This window comes from Urocitellus parryii, chromosome 9 (genome assembly GCF_045843805.1).
Source record: "Urocitellus parryii isolate mUroPar1 chromosome 9, mUroPar1.hap1, whole genome shotgun sequence".
In the NCBI taxonomy this organism is placed as follows: domain Eukaryota; kingdom Metazoa; phylum Chordata; class Mammalia; order Rodentia; family Sciuridae; genus Urocitellus; species Urocitellus parryii.
In genome coordinates, this window is record NC_135539.1 from 134,350,928 (window position 1) to 134,364,507 (window position 13,580).

At 34.7% G+C, this 13,580-nt stretch overlaps 1 protein-coding gene across 1 annotated transcript in view; it reads right to left on the reverse strand.

Annotated features, from left to right (window-relative positions):
• Cep350 (centrosomal protein 350) overlaps window positions 1–13,580 on the reverse strand; it is a 165,887-nt gene that overhangs the window by 75,588 nt on the left and 76,719 nt on the right. The window contains exons 18-25 of the mRNA XM_077803041.1: window positions 10,911–11,021; window positions 10,265–10,405; window positions 8,634–8,770; window positions 7,722–7,844; window positions 4,188–4,357; window positions 2,493–2,689; window positions 1,354–1,538; window positions 671–758 (exon numbers count right to left, since the gene is read on the reverse strand). Coding sequence (XP_077659167.1) covers window positions 671–758; window positions 1,354–1,538; window positions 2,493–2,689; window positions 4,188–4,357; window positions 7,722–7,844; window positions 8,634–8,770; window positions 10,265–10,405; window positions 10,911–11,021 — 1,152 coding nt within the window. The remainder of the gene's footprint in view (window positions 1–670; window positions 759–1,353; window positions 1,539–2,492; window positions 2,690–4,187; window positions 4,358–7,721; window positions 7,845–8,633; window positions 8,771–10,264; window positions 10,406–10,910; window positions 11,022–13,580) is intronic.

Genomic DNA, 13,580 nt, shown 5'->3' on the forward strand with positions numbered 1-13,580 from the left:
TTGCCTAGGTAATCTGACTTCAGAGCATGAATTCTTTTTTTTTTGGGGGGGGTGAAGGGGCAGGTACTGGGAATTGAACCCACAGGCATTTTACCACTGAGCCACATCCCAGCTCCAGAGCCTGAATTCTTTTTTTTTTTTAATATTTATTTTTTAGTTTTAGGTGGACACAATATCTTTATTTTTAATGTGGTGTTGAGGATCGAATCCAGCACCTCGCACATGCCAGGCGAGCGCGATACTACCTGAGCCACATCCCCAGCCCCTGAATTCTTCATCATCAAACTACCTTGCTGTCTCTCCAGGATTCAAAACCAAGGCCTTTCTAATCCCACTAAGTCAAAATTTGTCAATATGTAATTAATATGTCGTGAAACTCTCTGAAGGGAAGTGATGACTCAAAAATTGATCTAAATATACTCTTACACATATCTTAATTTTTAAAATTCAAATCATTTCAGAAAATTATTCTATTCATACTATAGAAAGGCAGCAGATTTGATTGTGTTCAATTTTAATGTAAGAGAAATCTGGTAAACTACCAAGCAACCTCTATAACAGGGGCAAGAGTCAACTAAATCCCATTTAAGGTGATAATAAGAAAAAGAGATTAGGCAAACATAATTTGCCTATGATAAATTTTTTTAAAGAGACATTTTTCCTAACATACCTTCTCTTGCTGCAATCTTAAAAGCAAACCACGCTGTTTTTTCCGGAGTGGGGGCATTTTATCATCCTCTCCCTTGTCTCGTAGATGTCTGCAAATAATATTTTTCATTGAGACAAAGACTAAATTCATGTTATAATTTCAAGAATTCTTGGTTACTAACAAGTTCACAAACTTAGCATTTTCAAAAGTTGAAAACAGTTGTTATATGCAGCAGCAGTTAATATCTCAGCAAGTATTCTACTGATTATGTAATACATGTAAGCCCTAGACTAAGTCTTTTAAAGATCGGAGGACTCTGAACAATTTGCAACACTATAGAGGACTTAAGTATAGGACAACAACATGAGGATCAGTTAGACTGTAAAAGAGAAATGAAAACAAAATATTATATGGGTAGGAAGGATGTCTTGAAAGTAACACAAATCAAAGATTACTGCCATATTCCTGGATTGTAAAAACTAGGTTAATTTAATCATATCAAATTAAATGAGGAGAGGCTAGGGATATAGCTCAGTGATAGAGCATGTACTTATTAGCATGTACAAGGTCCTGGGTTTAATAACCAGAAGCACACACACACAAAAAAAAATTAAATGAGGAAACAAAAATATTTTAAAACATAAAGCATTTACTTTTTATGGAAGTAACTGAACAATGAAAACTATGCTACTGAAAGAACTTACTTTTTTTGATGTTCTAGCCAAGCTAATTCAGCTTTGGTTTTCTCCTTCAAAGCCTTTTCACGAAGACGCAGAAGTGAAGATTGGTGAGCTGCCCTCATTTCCTCTTCCTTCATATACTGTCGAACCATCTCCATAGTAAATTTAGAAAAGCTATCTTGTCCTCCTGAGAATGGCATGCTCAGCTCCTAAAGTAGAGAGTTTATTTCAAGTTTTTTATCTATTAAACATTTTGATATTTAATGTCATTAATAAGAGATACACATTCATAAAAATAAATTATGGGGCTCGGGCTGTAGCTTAGTGGCAAACTGCTTGACTGGCACGTGTGAGGCATTGGGTTGGATCCTCAGCACCACACAAAAATAAAACAAAGGTATAAATAAATGAATAAATAAATTATGAAGCCAAGAGTAGTGGTATTTGTCAGCAATTAGAGCCACAGCAACTTAGCAGGATCTCATCTCAAAAATAAACAAATAAATAAATAAAAAGTATTTCACATTAGCAAGGCCCTCAGCAATTTAGTGAGATGCTATCTCAAAATAAAAAATAAAAAGGGCTGAGGATATGGCTCAGTGGTTAAGCACCTTGGGTTCAATCCCTGGTACCAAACAAACACACACACACACATACACACACACACACACACACAAAAGTATTATACAAGGCTGCTAACCATGTAAGAAAACATTCTTCAAAAAGGCACATAAAAGGGATTAAAACACATTGCTATTTAATCAGTCAATAAATCTTAATAATTACTGTACAACATGTACAGTACCAGGGATACAAAATAGGGTAAGAATTTGTTCCTGTTTTCCAGAAGTGATATGATTTAGAAAGAAGAATGAATGTAAATTTTTAAATGGAGCTAAGTAGAAGAGTAAAGCAATTAAAAACCCATAGAAATAATACTGACTCATTTCCTTAGAGGCCATATCTTATTTTAATGAATAAGTTTATATTCTACTTTATAAGGAAAGGGAAGCCAGATTTTTAGAAGGAAAATAAAACATAAAACTGATTTTTAGGAAAAGAATTCTGATTGATGACAACTGAGTTCAAACATAAAATGTATCCTTGTACCTTTAAGAGAATGCATCCACAAACATTTACTCCACAGGAAAACAGAAACACACCTTGGCAGAAGACAGTGTGGTCTTATCTGGGGAAGCTTCTTCATCAGAGTCATCATGATGGCCTCTTTTCTTTTCCATGTTAAATCTGCGATGACTCTCAGAAGGTAGTAAAGATCGAAAAGATTTTTCTTCTATTTCATCTTCCGTCATGGATTCATCAAATTTCAGAGAATATTCTGTTGCAACAGAAGTTGAATCTAAAAAATTAGGAAGAAAGCAGATTTTATCATTGTAACTGCTCTCAGGAGGTATTTAAACAGCCTGTTTGCCTCTTTCTGGCACAATCCAACATAAATTCATAGAACTGATCACTAGCAACTTAATAGACTTGGAATAATAAAATTCAACTACTTACAAACGTGAAAAAAAACTCTTAAAAACCTAGAAACACTAGGAAAAAAAATTCCTTCATTAAAGAGTTCTTACAAATCAATTAGAAAACTACTAATACACCTTTAAAAAAATGAAAAAAGGTCCATGATGAGATGTTCCACAAAGGAAATGTAAACACTCAAAATGATGTTAAAAAAAAAAAAAGTTTAATATTACTGGCAAAAATGACAAACTATCTTCTTAGAATTCCAGGCTTAGAGACGTAATATAATGCATATATACTCACCTGGATATGTGTGCACACACAGGCGCAACTGCTTTTTCTATCCATCCATCCAACAAGGTAAACAAAAATTCATACTGATGTCTCTGACTCAAATTCAGTACCAAAGAGTTCACGCTTGTCTTCCTTTTCTTATATTACCTGTAACTTCCCTTTTTAACACTGAGAAACCTGGCTCCCACCATCCAATCTTCACTTACTTATTTATTCAACACCAACACACAGTTAAAGAACTATTAATTGGGCTGGGGAAACAGCTCAGTTGGTAGAGTGCTTGCCTCACATTCACAAGGACCTGGGTTCAATCCCCAGCACCATACACACACACACACACACACACACACACACACACACACAGAACTATTAACCTATATCTCTGCAAAAAACAAGTTTACCAACTAGAATATGGGTTTATGTACTATTACTTTTGGATTAGGCTTACTGTTTTTAATCATAACACCATTTCCAAAGTTACTTAGACCACCTCTTTTTTCCCAGCAGTGGTTAAATTTAGTTGTCAACCTGACCGGATTGAGATGCTAAAAAATTGGTAAAAACATTCTGTGTGTGTCTTTGAGGGTACTTCTTCCACAGAAGACTGGCTTATCTGAATGCCCTCCTTTGTTTCATATTGTCTACTTCAGTCCAAACTGGCAATGTCCCTTCAGGTAACATCCCATCTGTATTTCTGGATTCTGCCGAGATGGCTAATCAAACTCATGAGCAATCTTTTGTGGAGTGACTGCCCAGCCACACCAAAACATGCTTTCTCTCTCTGTCTCTCTCTCTCTCTTTTTTTTTTTTTTTATTTTATTTATGGATAGGCTTAGAATTTTCTAAATCTTAAGTTCTGGTTCTTTTTTGCTTAACAATTCCTTCAATTTATTGTAAGTAGCAAAGAGAAACTACGCCACACCTTAGAAATGTCTTAGTTAAATATCCCCCATCATTTTTGACTTCTACTTTCCTTAAAACACTAGTACACAATTCAGTCAAGTCATTTGCCACTTTTTAAAAAAAATTACCTTTCTTCCAGTTTCAATGCAAACAATTATGCATTCATGTGCAAAGAAAGTTACCTTTCTCATCAGGAAGAGATGGAACACTATCACTTCGTAAAGAATCATTTGCAGCAGTCTGAACCTGTTCATCAATTGAACTCTCCATATTTTCACCACAAAGTTTCTTCTCATTTTCCTTAAAAGACAGAACTGAAGGACTTTCTTGACGGCTGCTACTGCTACTACTTCTGTTTATGGATGTTAACAGAAACAAAAAAACAAATAAGGATCATAAATTCAAAGAAAACTTATCTGACCAAAGGACTGTGCCTTATAACCACATTATGCAATGAAGAAACATGTAATATAAAAACAAAAACTAAGTAGATATAAGTCTGAGAATACACTATTTTGGAAAAGATGAGAGAGGATGTCTCACTTTGAAATAATCACAACAGGCAACCATTATTCTTATATTATTGCTCCCTTTTTCCTTTACTTTCAAAGTCAAAGTTCTGGGAAAAGGGGGCTTCTACTCACTATTTCTATTTCCTTTCATTACATCACGATCTCTTACAATCTGATGCTCTCCCAATTGCTACACTGGAACTATTCTTTTTTAAACTATCTAAACTTCTAACTGGAAAGTCAAATAATTTTTTTCTCTGTAACATTAGATGTTGTTGATCTCCATCTTCTTTAAAGCTCTATTTGCTAACGAAACTATAGAAAAAAGTCTACTTTAGGGTAATATGGATGAAAGATATTTTAAGACTGCATTATTTTTCCAAGTTTTCTGAAAGTCTGACATGTTAAAATTGTTTGATAAGAATTCTTCTTTCTTATATTCCAGGGTTCTATTCTCACTTATCTTCACACCTCCCTAAGAAGTTTTCCTGTGTTTTGCCACTTGTTTTTAATTTTTATCTTTCTTTAAAATGATGGTATTCCCTAGAATTTTATTTTGGTTCCTTTCTCTTTTATGTTACATAACATTTTCCTTGAGCAATCAAATGGCATGCTTGTAACTTCAACTATTATCACTCAGACTAAACCTCAACTCTGTATTAGCAGCGATTTCCTTCCCTCAACATTGCCTCAAGTATCCAAATGCATAGCAGACTTCTGATTTTGACTATCCTTCAGCCAACAAATGAACCCTGTGCGGTATTCTCACAAATGTTTCCCTTCTTATTTTTCTTAATTATTCACTGATTTAAAAAAGGGGTGGGTATTAGAAGCCTATCCTGATTCAGCTTTTAAGAGCCTCTCCAAATGCTATTTCTGAAATAGAAAATATCTCTGAAATGCCTGTCCTTCTCTGTCTGTTCACATTTAAGATTCATTTCAAGTATTATTTCTGTGAAGTTCTCAAGGACTCCTTCCCATTTTTCCAGGAAGGTTTCATCATTTCTATTCCTGTGTTCATATTTTTAATGTGTATTTAAATGACAATATGGCTTAATAAATGTTTCCAAAAGGGTAAATCTAATAAAGCTATAAAAAGATACAATGCAAGAATCACAGCCTTTGGGACAGATATCCCCTGTATTTCTCCTTTTCTAAAAGCAAAGCAATAAACCTTCTTTTTTCCTTTTTCTCAAAACCATGTCCTCATTGTTGGATTGGTATTGGGCACAAGGATCAAATTTTCAGCATCAATAATGGCATTAGAGTTTTTTAGGTCCTTATTTCTTAGACATATGCACTGAAGTATTAATTGGTCAAATGCTAATGACCAAGGATTTGCTTTAAAATACTCTAGTAACTAAAGAAAACATTGAAAGGGTGTGCTAAATTGCTCAGGGCCTTGCTAAGTTGCTGAGTGGGCTTTAGACTTGTGATCATCCTGCATCAGTCTCCCAAGCAGTCTCCTGCATCAGTCTCCTGCATCAGACATGGGACACCGCACCTGGCAAGGATCAACTATGAAGGGACTTTTATGGTATGCCAAATAATTTGAACTTTACCTTGAATGGTCTGAGAGGATTCAAATAAGTGAATGACTAAGTTGGCTGCAAATTTTATAAAAATGACCCTGCTCATCATGTGGCCAATGAATACAGTGGGTAAAGATGAGAGGATGAGGAGACCTATTAGTAGTCTATCGCAGTATTGACAATGACAATATCCTATCTAATAAGGAATGCTGGAAAATAACCTTTAAAACCTCATTCAAGGATAGAATCATAAATGAAAACTAGAGATATTAATACTGTGCTAACTACCAAAGAAAAACCTATTTAATATTTTTATAATGATTATAATTAGTACACATGCTAATGTTAAGAAATATGGGCCATTCTGTCTTATTTGACTTTTCTTTAGGGAAGTAAAACAATATCTTGTGATTAATTTTATCATGCATACTATGTGTTAGGATTTTATTCAATACAACTATACTGGAATTAACTGTGAAATGGTTAAAAATATCGCCAATGCTTCAGTTTAGAGATCTAAATTTTCTATTTGAAGCTATTGGGATACTATCATCCTTGTGACTTTTTGGGTAATAGTAAGTGGGAGGTGAATCAGTGGATTTAAGAAGACAAGGAGTTTTGACAAACTCATTATATTCTCAAATGTTAAGTACTTTTAATTGCCTTATTTTGTTAGAGGAACAATTTGGTAAAATATATTGAAATGTCCAGTAGATATAAAGAGTAGACCAAAGTATGAAAAAAAAAACCAGTATCTTATTGTTTAACAGACCTCAAACAGTTAATATGTACAGAGATTTTAAGAACAAGTAATTCATGAAAAGTATAATCTTAGGTGCAGTGTTTTCTGGCAGAACAAGTGAACTTCAATTACCAGACTTTTGTAGGGATTTCAGCAATACTTTTTGTATGAAAAATTCATTAACTTTGCAGATTAATTTAATGAACTTTTGCTTGTTACATGTATTTCTATGCATGTGAAATGTGGTATTATAATGAAAGAAAGAAGCTTTCACTCTATGTGGAAATAAATCTTTAACAATAAAAAAAAAGAAAAAAGAAATATGGGGCAGGTGCAGTGGTGCACACCTGTAATCCCAGCACCTTGGGAGACTGAGGCAGAAGGATCACAAGTTCAAAGCCAGCCTCAGCAACTTAGCAAGGCTCTAAGCAATTCAGCGAGATCCTGGCTCAAAATAAAAAAAATCAAAAGAGATAGGGATATGGCTCAGTGGTAGAGCAACCTTGGGTTCAATTCCAAGAACCAAAAAAAAAAAAAAAAGAAAAAGAAAAGAAATATGAATGCCAGTAAGGAAATGTGCAATAAACATAGGCTTTCAATGTCTTGGTGTGTCACTACTATGTGACTCTGGGGGAAATGCTTAACATTTCCATGGGCCTCAGTTCCCTAATCTATGAAGACAACATTAGCTGACTTGGAAAGATGCTGTGAAGATTACAGGTAAGAAAAACAACATATACAATGCTTATGCAACTAGACTCTCAAGGAGTAGTAGCTGTATTACATGGATGGACTATTTGTAAGTTACCTAATTAAAGAGGCAGCCATTGTTCCATTTATAGAAATAAGAAGTCAAGGAAAAGCAATGTTTAAGCCCTTTGTTAGAGTTTGCCAAACTGAATCAATTAAAAAAAAAAAAACTGTCTTCACCTTTGATCATGATTCTTGTATCTTGAAGACTCAGAGTAAGTATCGAATGAAGGGGAATACTTTTGATGCTTTGTGTCAAGGGTCTCTTCTTTACTCTGAGACAGTGAAAAAGATTGACTTATCCTACAAAGAAAATAAAAATGGATTCAACATCCAGTCTCCAATAAGAGAAAGATTTGGAAGACTGTTTAACAGTAAACGAGATAAAATCTTGAATGCATAGATATTATGAAGTAACTGTTACAAAATATTTGAGGGGAAAAAGGCATTCAATGATAAAAAAGGACATATAGTACATAAAGGATACCTTCTGCTTAATTAAGGGAAACAAACCCACAACAGTCCTAATATCAGTGAATGCAAATAGAGGCTAAAAATCTATAAATTGGAGAAAATCAAAGTATGATTTTAAAAAATAACACACATAAATATATGATCTTGTCATCCAGCTCATCTAAAAAAAAAACTTTGATTTTTCATTGTTTCTAGAACAAACACAAAAGTCTTGAAATCTGTAAGATCCTATCAAAATGCATTGTCTCCTCTTTGTTCGCTTCCTCTAGTCACACTGGTCTTCTGTTCATTTCCTTAAACATGTCATGTTCTTTCTTCCCTCAGAGCTTTATAATTGCCTATTCTTTACCTTCATCTTATCACTAATTTCCCATCCGTTAGATGTTACCACAAGCTTGAGTTTCTCATGAATGCCTTTTCTAACCTCCTTATACCCCTGTCTCCTGAGATATGGAGTTCCTTTCTTTCATGACACTCATGTCCAGTATTTTAAGTATTTATTCATTCAACTGAGTATTTATATTCCCTACTAGATTTTATGCCCATAACTAAATTCCTAGTGCCTTGGACAGAGATACTCACTGGAGATGAGTGTCTGATGAATGAATGAATACTAACCTATCTGTTTCAGCTCTGGTCCTCAATTGTTTCATGAAGTCTGGAAGGTGTTGCTGCTGGTGATCATACAGCGTTGGCAGAGGAGCTCCTGAAGCAGTGATGGCGTCTGAGATATGAGTTCGAGTCAATTCTGCCATCTAAATATGAACATACAACAAAAGCAAACACAGATGTAAAAGATGTCATAGAAGAACTGAGAGGGAGCAGTGTCTTGGAAAGGATAACTTGATAGAAAACAAGCAAATTCTGCTACTAATACGTGAAATATCGTGGACATGTCATTTAGCCTCTTTAAATCCCAACAGGCTCATCTTATAAAAACAAAGACGTTAACTACATAATTTCTAAGCTATAATAATCTACAAATTAGAGAGAACACCTTCAAGTCATATAATAAGCAGTAATAAATCTTTTTAAGAATCAATTCAATTACTTCCTTTATAGGGCTTTCCCTACTAACAATGTGAAGTACTTTTGCCCTACTCTTCACCGCTATTCCAATTGCTGCATATATTATTCATTTGGCATTTATTCTATTACGGTTTTGAGTTATTTCTCCTACTGATGATTTAAAAGTATTTTTGAAATCTTTTGTTATGTTTTCTACTATGTTAAAATTTTCTTGAGAAAGGAGACTCAATTTTATATTTATTTGTACAACCCTATGGTACCCAAAAATATAGTAGGTTCATGAATTTTTAATAACTGAGTCATTTTACTAATAGTCCTAACTTTTCCTTAAATAAATTATAATTGCTAAAATAAAATGTCAGGAGATAATTTATTTTATAGAGAAGGCAATGAAATTATTTCTGGCTTTACCCTTGGTACAATTTAAAAAAAAAACACATGGACTAATATTCTTCTGGATAAAAAAATGAAAAAATGAAACATCACCATATGAAGCAGACAGTGGTTCCCTGAGGCCAAGATTGAGTACTAACTGCAAAGAGGCATGTTGGAACTGATAGAAATATTCTACTATTGATTATGGTGGTATTTATAGGGAATTATATATTATGTACTTTATTTTTATTTATTTATTTTTTTTTTTAGTTTTCAGCAGATACAACATCTTTGTTTGTATGTGGTGCTGAGGATCAAACTGGGGCCGCACGCATGCCAGGCGAGCGCACTTACCGCTTGAGCCACATCCCCAGCCCTATTATGTACTTTAAAAGTATGTACTGCATTCTTTTTTTTTTTTTTTTTTTAATATTTATTTTTCAGTTATCGGCGGACACAACATCTTTGTTTGTATGTGGTGCTGAGGATCGAACCCGGGCCGCACGCATGCCAGGTGAGCGCGCTACCACTTGAGCCACATCCCCAGCCCCCTGTACTGCATTCTTTTTAAGTTATACATCAATAAAGTTAATATCTTTTTAGAAAGCTAATCAGAGGGCAGAAATTTAGAATTCATCTCCATCTTTTTTCTGATTCCCTAACATTCATATGCACAACATATTCTAATAAGAATTTTAAAATTCTTTTATCAAAAGGGACCCCACTAAGAGTCACTGATTCAAATTACGCCGTTGTTAGATGTTAGGAGCTTATTATTGATAAGATCAAAGTTATTCGACTGACTAAAAACTAAAAAGGAAAATCACTCTCCAAGAGGGTCTTACCTCACAGATCTGGCGAGCTGCATCTGTGGTTAGGCGAGCAGTCTCTGTTTGCTGAGCTGCTATTTTACAAGTTGCTTCCTGAAGGACTTCCGTTACTTCCCTTTGTGATTTAACCACCTGCTGTAATGATTCTGCATGGACCTACAAATAAAAGGGGGTAAGAAAAGAAGTTAGGTTTCAGTATACCTTCTACCCAAATTTTTATTTTTAATCTTTTCAATTGTTAATGGACACAATACCTGTATTTTATGCTAAGGGCTTCACATGTGCTAGGCAGGCACTCTACCACTGAACTACAACCTTTGCCCCAAATTAAGTTTTAATCTATATCTGTTTCATAAACCAAGTGCCTTGTGAAAAAACACTTGATTATATGGTGAATTTCATAATTTAAGTATTTACTTTATCATTCAGAGTTGATGTGTCTGGACAAATAATTATGACATACCTCAGTTGCCACTTTTCTAAACTGGGATTAAATCTTGCCTATTTATTTCAGAGGGTTGCTACAAATCCCATACAAAGAATTTAAACATTCTTGTTTACATCCTTTCTTTTTTATTCCTATGTAATTTTAAAAACTACAGTAATTTCTAAGATACAAATTTAGGTTTAGAAAACCAGTACCTACTGTAAAATAAATTACCTGAGCTGCTTTGTTTCGAGTTTCTTCTAATTGTCTCTGACATTCCAGAGCTTCTTGTTCAGCCTTCAGTTTCAAAAGGGCCAATTCTCTTTCATGGCGTTGCTGCTGTGCCTTCAAAATCAAGAAATGGTCAAATATTAATCCTAAGGTACTAAACTATTTCAACACAGTGACTACCATAAACACAATGCTTGCTGCTTCTTCTTTTTTTTTGAAACAGGGTCTCACTATGTTGCCCAAGCTGGTCTTGAACTCATGTTCCCCGTCTCAACCTCAAGAAGAGCTAAGATTCTGGATACAAACCACCACGCCCAGCTCAGAAAGCTATCTTTCTAACACAAATGATTTAGAACACCCAAATAGAGCCTAGGTCTGGGTTTTAGCTTAGTGGTAGAGTGCTTGATTGGCACATGTGAGGCACTGAATTCAATCCTCAGCACCACATAAAAATAAATAAAATAAAGGTATTGTGTCCATCTAAACTAAAAATATACATATTTTTTAGATTAGAACCTAAAGGAAAGATAGTAAGGACAGTCATTAGTCATTTGTTAGACCACCCATGATATCTTAATTAATATAGAAATATACAAAAATTCCAAGGCATGAAATTAAGAACTGATGCCAACAAGCTGGTTAGAAAGCAAAAATTATAGCATCTAACTCGGGGGAAAAAAAAAAATAGGTCCTTTGAGTGAAAATAAAGACAATATCTCATATCTCACAATGTTGCCTGTTTCATTTTAATTTTGAAGGAATAGCCTCATTAAAAATAAACAAACAGAAAAAGACATCAGATTCATAAATTAAGATGTATATTCTCCACAGACTGTTATAACCATTCTAGTCAAAATCGTACCAGGCCTTTTTATTTTGGTAGAAACTTAGGTGGAAATGCAAACTACCTAGCATGGACAACACCATCTCGAAAAAGAAGACAAAGTTGGAGAAATTACATTCTGATTTCAACACCATAAATTCACAGTAATAAGATAGTAAGAACAGAAATAGATCAATAGAAAAGAGCAAAGTCCAGAAACAGATGTACATATAAGAGGCTACTTAATCATTGATTTGTACACTAATGTAATTGAAGTTTTGTTTTTTAAGAAAATGGTGCTGGGGGCTGGGGATGTGGCTCAAGCGGTAGCGCGCTCGCCTGGCATGCGTGCGGCCCGGGTTCGATCCTCAGCACCACATGCCAACAAAGATGTTGTGTCCGCCGAGAACTGAAGGGTAAATGTTGAGGATTCTCTCTCTCTCTCTCTCTCTCCCTCTCTCTCCCCTCTCTCACTCTCTCTTAAAAAAAAAAAAAAAAAAGAAAATGGTGCTGGAATAACTGACTATTCATATGAAGGAAAAATGAACTTGGACTCCCTTTGCTCATTTAAACCTCAATATTAACTTGAGGTTCACACACTTATAAGAGACAAAACTAAAAAAAAAAAAAACTTTTTAGAAAAGTATTTATTAGAGAGAGTATTTTAATCTCTTAGAGTAGGCAAAGAATACTTAGAAAAAAAGCACTACCATAAAAAGATAAAAAGTTAAAAACAAGAATCTATCAAAACTAAAAACTATAGAATTATAAAAAAAAAATTATAGAATTTGGAGGGAAATGGATGGCATTAGAGCAGATTATGCTAAGTGAAGCTAGTCAATCTTTTAAAAACAAATACCAAATGACTCCTTTGATATAAGGGGTGTAAACAAGGACAGGGTAGGGATGAAGAGCTTGAGAAGAATATTTACAGTAAACAGGGATGAGAGGTGGGAGGGAAAGGGAGTGCGAAGGGAAATTGCATGGAAATGGAAGGCGATCCTCAGGGTTATACAAAATGTCATATAAGAGGTAAGGAGGGGTAAGTCAAGAGAATACAAATGGAAGACATGATTTACAGTAGAAGGGGTAGAGAGAGAAAAGGGGAGGGGAGGGGAGGGGAGGGGAGGGGAGGGGGGATAGTAGACAATAGGACAGACAGCAGAATACATCAGACACTAGAAAGGCAATATGTCAATCAATGGAAGGGTAACTGATGTGATACAGCAATTTGTATACGGGGTAAAAGCGGGAGTTCATAATCCACTTGAATCAAACCGTGTAATATGATGTATTAAGAACTATGTAATGTTATGAACGACCAATAAAAAAAAACTAAAAACTTCTGTCCTTAGAAGACATGTTTAAAAAGTAAGCTGTGGGGGCTGGGATTGTGGCTCAGCGGTGGAGCGCTCGCCTAGCATGTTTGGGACCCAAGTTCGATCCTCAGCAACACATAAAAAATAATAATAACAACAAAGGCATTGTGTTGTGTCCATCTACACCTAAAAAATACACTACAGAAATACAGAAGATAATTAGAAATTATTTTGAAACCTCATACTCCAATAAAATAGAAGATAGTGAAGGCATCAATAAATTCCTTAAGTCATATGAGTCATATGAGATCTGCCCAGATTGAGTCAGGAAGATATACATAACTCAAACAGACCAATATCAAGTGAGGAAATAGAAGAAGCCATCAAAAGATTACCAACCAGGACCGGATGGATATACAGCAGAGTTTTACAAGACCTTTAAAGAAGAACTAATACCAATACTCTTCAATCTATTTCAGGAAATAGAAAAAGAGGAAGTACTTCCAAATTCATTTGATGAGGCCAATATCA